At 45.8% G+C, this 8,097-nt stretch overlaps 1 protein-coding gene across 1 annotated transcript; it reads left to right on the top strand.

Moving 5' to 3' along the window:
• Nucleotides 1-824: 824 nt before the first annotated feature.
• Nucleotides 825-2,724, top strand: LOC119416629 (lysine-specific demethylase 5B). Its single transcript, XM_037683818.1, has 3 exons — nucleotides 825-851; nucleotides 1,215-1,481; nucleotides 1,574-2,724. Exons 1-3 carry the CDS (start codon nucleotides 825-827, stop codon nucleotides 1,712-1,714), a joined length of 435 nt encoding a protein of 144 aa, XP_037539746.1. The 3' UTR covers nucleotides 1,715-2,724.
• The last annotated feature ends 5,373 nt before the right edge of the window (nucleotides 2,725-8,097 follow it).

Below are 8,097 nucleotides of genomic sequence, written 5' to 3'. Positions count from 1 at the left end.
TTGAGTTTATGTCACCCGCCATCTTTAACACTTGAGTTCATGTCACCTGCCATCCTTAATACCTGAGTTTATGGGTGCATTCACATCAGCTCTGTTGTCCTGAACTCTAGCTCGTTTGCCTTGGAAGTCCGGTTCGTTTGGGGAGGTGTGAATGCGACATTAACCTCATACAGAGCCGTCAGCTGCCTTGTGTGAAAAACAACATTCTCCATGGTCTTCTGCCTCTCTTCCACTCTTGCTGAGTCCATTGTTGAAAAATGACAAAATAGAACTCCTAAAACCGCTAAAATTTTGAAGCCATTCTGTTTTTGTTTTTATTTGTTACCAGTTTTTATTTGGGGGAGTGGTGGCGCAGAGGTTAGAGAAGGTGGGCCTGTGATCGGAAGATCGCCGGTTCAAGCCCCGGTACCGACAACATCAAAAATGTGGGTGGGGTAGGTGAAGTACCCACACATGCCCCCACCCTCATTCACCCCACTCTGGGCCCATGAGCAAGGCCCTTAACCCCCATCTGCTCCCTAAACTGGTCTCTCTTGAAAATGAGTTCTCGTGGTTCAATGAGACTACCTGGATAAATAAAGGCTAAATGAAAAAAAAAATAAATAAAATTTCCAGAAGAAGAAGAAGTGTCTTCAGAGGTTTTTGTGTTGTTTCTTTCAGTAGTTCTTGGTGCAGCGCTTCCACAGGCGAGTGGGGGAACAGGTTGGCTCGACTGCACAGTGCAGTGTGAATAAACTGCACCAACTCAAATGTAAACAAAATGTTACGAATATTGGTCCCCAACCGAACCGAGTCTACCGGACTGTCAGGTGTGAAAACACCCTATGTCTCCCGCTATCTTCAACAGCAAAGTTTTACACCAACACCATCTTATGATGAAATGGATCAGAACATTTTTGTCTTTGATCTCATGAAATGTTGAGGTTTTGTGAGATGTGTTCATGCTCAGAGGATGTGTTGAGGAGGACTCTCAGCTACTACCACATCAAACTAGCTCAAGATTAGTATGTTTGACAAAGGTCAGTTAGGTGCAGCAGGTTAATTAGTTGGATATGTTCATTAAGTCATTACTTTCTAAAAAAATTTCCTTGAAATGTGATGATTAATTTGAGATATTTTGCTAACGCTGCAGACAAACAGAGACAAATGTTTGTCGTGGGCGATGATTAAAATTAAAGACATCTGAAGTGTTTTTGGGACACCTTTGTTTTCAGGATGGCACCAACAGCTCAAGGGACTCCACGACGTCCTCAGAACACAAAGTGAAGCGGCGCCTGGAGAGGGAAGGTGTGGAGGTGGAGCGCCGGGGGAAGGACAGAAAGCACTCGCACAAGAGACAGAGGGTGAATAAAAAGAAGCAGCAGCGCCGGCCGGCCTCCACCTCATCCTCCCCGCGCTCGGACTTCTCCCAGTCGGACGACTCCGAGGAGGAAATGGCCGTGTGTCCTGCAGAGAGGTGCCAGCTGCCAGAGGGAGACGAGGTGAGGAAAATGAAGCCTGACCGTGTCAGAAATGGAGGACTGGGGTCAAAAACCATCTGCAGCATTCATGAGAGGGTTTTCTGTGCCTGCAGGTGGACTGGGTCCAGTGTGACGGCAGCTGCAACCAGTGGTTCCACCAGGTGTGTGTCGGAGTCACACCTGAGATGGCCGAGAAGGAGGACTACGTTTGTGTCACATGCACGCTGACCGACGGCCATGGACGTGCACGCTGAACGAGGGCCATGGACGTGCACGCTGAACGAGGGCCATGGACGTGCACGCTGAACGAGGGCCATGGGAGGAAATGAAGGGGACGCAGAGGATTTCCCTCAAGTCTGCGTGTCGTCAGTCCGTTATTGGAGCCTGAAGTCTGGATGTGTCACTGATCCTGCCCCCCCCCGGTCTGTCCAAACTTTGTGTAACGATGGTGCTATCTCCTCTTTGACTCGTCGTCCAGAACTATAATGTTTAGTTTGTTTGGTTTTTTTGTACTTTTACATATATATTATATATATTTCTTTCTTGTTATGAATTGTTTGTGGTTGTCTAAATGAAAAAAGCGTGCTGCATGGGAATTCATTTCATCAGCACAAAGGAGTCTTACACCATGACCCCCCCCCCCCCCCCCCCACACACACACACACACACACACACACACACACACACACACACACATAGAGTTAACTAAAGATGAATATTTATCTTCTTTGGACCCCTCTTTGCATGTTTACCCAAAGTTATGGAGACAGACTATTAGGTTATCACACCTCCCCCCCACTTTAGTAACTATTACTTTTTTTTGGAATCCAGTGTTTTGACATGCATCTGATTTTATTTAATTATTCCCCTTTATTGTTTTGTTTTTTGTAAAATAGGTTTATTTATCAGAGCAATAACTTTTGTCTGAATTGACTTACGGCTTGATCTTGAAGTTGTGTTTTAGTGATGGTGATGTGATGTACAGAGCTGCGCAGACAGACGAGCTGCAGCTGCGCAGACAGACAAGCGGCAGCTGCGCAGACAGACAAGCGGCAGCTGCAGCTGCGCAGACAGACGAGCTGCAGCTGCGCAGGCAGACAAGCGGCAGCTGCAGCTGCGCAGACAGATGAGCTGCAGCTGCGCAGCAAGCTGAAGGAAGCACGCTGCAGACATGCAGATCCACAGAGTGTAACCCTGCAGACGACACGAGAAGACGGAAGATGTTACGAGTTTTTATTGTGGAATAAAAGCCTTTTCTTCCACAGAGATGTCTTCTCATTTCACAGCTTGTCCTCAGACTTGATTGATGACAGTTTTAATAAATAATTTTGCTCAGATTCTTTATGATCTTATGTAAGAGCTCTTTTTAGATTTTGTGGTTTGTAACAAGCGTTCATTGTTCGGGTAGATCCAGAGAAATAATCATTACGACTCAGAAAGTAAAAGGTCTTCAGTGCTCAACATGAATTAATCTGCTTTCATTTTCCTGTTTTACATCAGAATCAGTCTAACTTTGTTAAAATTCATTAACATTTCTAGAGATTTAATTAATAAAAATGTAATCCCTAAGTCTCCCATTACACATTTTTAGAAGTGTTAAGAATATTTCTGAAATGTAGCAAAGACTTTGAAACTTGTTTTAAAAGTCACAAAAAAAGACTTGGCTTTTAGGAGCTGATCATATTTATTTGTTTTCTAAAAACAGTGGAATGGGTTCATAAAGACACCGAGTCATATCTCCATTATGAGATGGTTGAATAAAAAATACTTTAATGAATAAATTAAAAAAAAACTTCATTAAGGTTTTTCTTCTGTAAATGAAGTTCATACTTGTGTTATTAAACCATAGTTTTAGGTTACAAAGATTGACATAAACAGGTCTTCTGTGACATGAGGACTGTTCTGAACCGTCCTCACTGCAGGGGCTGGATCAATTATATTTATATATAAATACAAAAATATATAAATACATTAAATAAATATATAAATACACAAACATAAAAATACATAAATACTCAATTATATAAATACATAAATTGAATATATAAATACAGGTGCTGGTCAAAAATTTTGAATATCATGAAAAAGTTTATTTCATTAATTCCATTTAAAAAGTGAAACTTTTATAATTCATTAATTACACACAGACTGATATATTTCAAATGTTTATTTCTTTAATGTTGATGATTATAACTGACAACTAATGAAAACCCCAAATTTATTATCTCAGAAAATTAGATTATTGTGAAAACATTAAATATTGAAGACACCTGGTGCCACACTCTAATGAGCTAATTAACTCAAAACACCTGCAAAGACCTTTAAATTGTCTCTTTGTCTAGTTCTGTAGCTACACAATCATGGGGAGGACTGCTGACTTGATAGTTGTCCAAAAGATGACCATTGACACCATGCACAAGGAGGACAAGACACAAAAGGTCATTGCTAAAGAGGCTGGCTGTTCACAGAGCTCTGTGTCCAAGCACATTAATAGTGAGGTGAAGGGAAGGAAAAGATGTGGTAGAAAAAAGTGTACAAGCAATAGGGATAACTGCACCCTGGAGAGGATGGTGAAACAAAACCCATTCCAATATGTGGGGGAGATTCACAAAGAGTGGACTGCAGCTGGAGTCAGTGCTTCAAGAACCACCACGCACAGACATATACAAGACATGGGGTTCAGCTGTCACGTTCCTTGTGTCAAGCCACTCTTGAACAAGAGACAGCATCAGAAGCGTCTCGCCTGGGACTGCTGCTGAGTGATCCAAAGTTATGTTCTCTGATGAAAGTACATTTAGCATTTCCTTTGGAAATCAAGGTCCCAGAGTCTGGAGGAAGAGAGGAGACACAGAATCCACGTTGTTTGAGGTCCACTGTCAAGTTTCCACAGTCAGTGATGGTTTGGGACGTGCCATGTCATCTGCTGGTGTTGGTCCACTGTGTTTTCTGAGGTCCAAGGTCAACGCAGCCATCTACCAGGAAGTTTTAGAGCACCTCATGCTTCCTGCTGCTGACCAACTAGAGACGCAGATTTCATTTTCCAATTGACACCTGCACACTGTGCCAAAGTTACCAGTACCTGGTTTGTTTTTTTTTGTTTTTTTTTTGTGGTTGAAGCTGATGACCCCACCCATGTTGGGAAAGGGGCATTCCAAATAAACCATTTACTGTGATCTCAACAGAATCCATCCATCCATTTTCTTTACCCGCTTATTCCATTTTAGGTCACGGGGGTCGCTGGTGCCCATGTCCAGCAATCACTGTGCGAGGGGCGGGGTAAACCCTGGACGGGTCGCAAGTTCATCACAGGGCCACATAGAGACAAACAACCATTCACTCTCTCACTCACACCTAGGGACAATTTAGAGTTACCAATCAGCCTAACATGCATGTTTTTGGTCTGTGGGAGGAAACTGGAGTACCCGGAGAAAACCCACGCAAGCACGGAGAGAACATGCAAACTCCACCCAGAAAGGCCCCTGGACCGGGGTTTGAACCAAGGACCTGCTCGCTGAGAGGCAGCAGCTCTACCAGTTGCGCCACCATGCCGCCTATCTCAACAGAATAGTTAATCAAATTTTTTATATATTTATTTTACACTGAAACGTGTAATATTTTGCAAATCCAATATTGACTTTTTTGCGATAAAATAAACATGTTGGTCCAAACAGTTGTTTTGAGGGTAATACTTTGATGGTCCAAATCCACTGTGAAAACTTTGAAATATCAGCATTAAGCATCATGAAGGACGACTGTTCAGCGATTTGTAGACATACAGGAGTATTTTGAACTGGATTCGAAGGTGAACTGGTAGCCAGTGCAGTGATGCCAAAACTGGAGTAATGTGCTCTCTTTTGCCTGTACTGGTTAAAAATCGGGCTGCTGCATTCTGGACCAGATGTAGTCGTGCAATGGAGATCTGAATGATACCAAACAGGAGCCAATTGCAGTAATCAAGCCTAGATGTAATGAATGCATGTGTTACTGTCTCCAGGTTATTTTTGGACAATATGGGCTTCAGTTTAGACAGCCACCTCAGCTGGAAGAAACATGATTTAACAATCATGTTTACATGATTGTTAAGTTTCAGGGAAGGGTCCATTATCACTCCCAGATTATTGACTCTTTGTTTTTTTTGACAGGGTTAGAGTGGAAAAGTCAATGCAGTGGTTTGTGATTGTGTTGTTGTAAGGAAACAACATGACTTCAGACTTCCAGGCAGTCGAGCAGAGGTTGAATAGAGCATGTACCATTGTGTATTGGGGGAAGTAAATTTGACAGTCATTGGCGTAGAAGTGAAAGGGTATGTTGTGTTTCTGGAAAATAGCACCAAGGGGCTGCAGGTATAAAGAGAATAGGAGGGGACCCAGGATGGCCCCCTGCGGAACCCCCCATTTAAGCTCTGCCGCTGCAGAACTAAAATCCTTGATGATGACACAAAAGTATCTGTCAGCGAGGTAGGATCTGAACCAATTGAGGGCTGACCCTGTGATGCCCACCCACTGCTCCAACCTAGCAATGAGGATCTCATGGTCGATGGTGTCAAAGGCAGCTGTAATGACCAGTAAGACAAGCAGCACAGAATCACCAGTATATGTGGATAAGACAATATCATTAAAAACCTTCAGTAGGGCAGTTTCAGTGCTATGAAGAGGTTTAAAGCCAGATTGGAATAGCTCTAGGATAGAGCAGCAGTGAGGGATGCTGTCAGGCTGAAGAAAGAGTCCTATCAGGCCTTTTTGGCCTGTGGGACCCCGGAAGCAGCTGATGGGTACCGGCAGTCCAAGCGACATGGGACTCGGGTGGTCACTGAGGCAAAAAACTCGGGCATGGGAGGAATTCAGAGAGGCCATGGAGAATGACTTTGAGGCGATTCTGGTCCACTATCCAGCATCTCAGGGGGTGAAAGCGGTACACCACCAACACTGTTTATAGTGGGGGTGGTGTGCTGCTGACCTCAACTTGGGATGTTGTGAGTCGGTGGGTGGAATACTTTGAACACCTCCTCAATCCCACCGGCATGTCTTCCACTGAGGAAGCGGAGCCTGGGGACTCTGGGTCGGGCCCTCCAATCTCTGATGATGAGGTCACCGAGGTGGTTAAAAAGCTCCTCGGTGGCAGGGCTCCATGGGTGGATGAGATTCGCCCGGAGTTCCTTAAGGCTCTGGATGTTGTAGGGTTGTGTTGGCTTACGCGACTCTGCAATATTGCGTGGGCATCGGGGGAAGTTCCCCTGGATTGCCAGACCGGGGTGGTGGTCCCCCTATTCAAAAAGGGGAACCGTAGAGTGTGTTCCAACTACAGGGGGATCACGCTCTTAAGCCTCCCTGTTAAGGTCTATTCGGGGATTCTGGAGAGGAGGGTCTGTCGAATAGTCGAACCTCGGATTCAGGAGGAGCAATGCGGTTTTTGTCCTGGTCTTGGAACACTGGACCAGCTCTACACTCTCAGCAGGGTCCTGGAGGGTGCGTGGGAGTTTGCCTGTTTGCCCTACATGTGCTTTGTGGACTTGGAGAAGGCATTTGACCGCGTCCCTCAGGGAACCTTGTGGGGGGTACTCTGGGAGTATGGGGTACCAGGCCCTTTGATATGGGCTGTTAGGTCCCTCTATGACCGGTGTCAGAGCCCGGTCCACATTGCCGGCAGTAAGTCGGCCTCGTTCCCGGTGAGAGTTGGACTCCGCCAAGGTTGCCCTTTGTCACCGATTCTGTTCATAACTTTTATGGACAGAATTTCTAGGCACAGCCAAGGTGTTGAGGGGATCCATTTTGGTGGCCTTAGGATCATGTCTCTGCTTTTTGCAGATGATGTGGTCCTATTGGCTTCATCAGATCGTGATCTACAGTTTTTGCTGGAGCGGTTCGCAGCCAAGTGCTACACAGCCGGGATGAAGATCAGTTCCTCCAAATCCGAGGCCATGGTCTTGAGCCAGAAAAGGGTAGAGTGCCATCTCTGGGTCAGAGAGGAGGTCCTGCCCCAAGTGGAGGAGTTCAAGTATCTTGGGGTCTTGTTCAGAAATGAGGGGAAAATGGAGCACGAGATCGATAGGCGGATAGGTGCAGCGTCTGCAGTGAACCGGGTGCTCTACAGGTCTGTCGTGGTGAATAGAGAGCTGAGTCAAAAGGCGAAGCTCTCAATTTACCAATCGATCTACGTTCCTACTCTCATCTATGGTCATGAGCTATGGGTTGTGACCAAAAGAACGAGATCTCGGATACAAGCAGCCGAATTGAGTTTTCTCCGCAGGGTGTCTGGGCTCTCCCTTAGAGACAGGGTGAGAAGCTCAATCATCCGGGAGAGACTCAGAGTAGAGCCGCTGCTTCTCCACGTCGAGAGGAGCCAGTTGAGGTGGCTCGGGCATCTGGTTAGGATGCCTCCTGGACGCCTCCCTGGTGAGGTGTTCCAGACACGTCCCACTGGGAGGAGACCCAGAGGAAGACCCAGGACACGCTGGAGGGACTATGTTTCTCGGCTAGCCTGGGAACGCCTCGGGATTCCCCTGGAGGAACTGGCCCAAGTTGCTGGGGAGAGGGAAGTCTGAACCTCCCTACTTAAGCTGCTACCCTCGGGACCCGACCCCGGACAAGCGGAAGAAAATGGATGGATGGATGGATGGATGGATGGATATATATATATA

The sequence above is a fragment of the Nematolebias whitei genome, chromosome 11, assembly GCF_014905685.2.
Source record: "Nematolebias whitei isolate Nwh7 chromosome 11, NemWhi1, whole genome shotgun sequence".
Lineage (NCBI taxonomy): Eukaryota > Metazoa > Chordata > Actinopteri > Cyprinodontiformes > Rivulidae > Nematolebias > Nematolebias whitei.
The sequence above is the reverse complement of the archived record's forward strand: the minus strand, read 5'-3'. Positions and strand labels throughout refer to the sequence as shown.

Coding starts and splice junctions, on each gene's coding strand:
- LOC119416629 (XM_037683818.1), top strand. CDS start 825: ATGTCTCCCGCTATCTTCAACAGCAAA. Junction 852..1,214: donor CCGCTATCTTCAACAGCAAA/GTTTTACACCAA, acceptor CTTTGTTTTCAG/GATGGCACCAACAGCTCAAG. Junction 1,482..1,573: donor AGCTGCCAGAGGGAGACGAG/GTGAGGAAAATG, acceptor CTGTGCCTGCAG/GTGGACTGGGTCCAGTGTGA.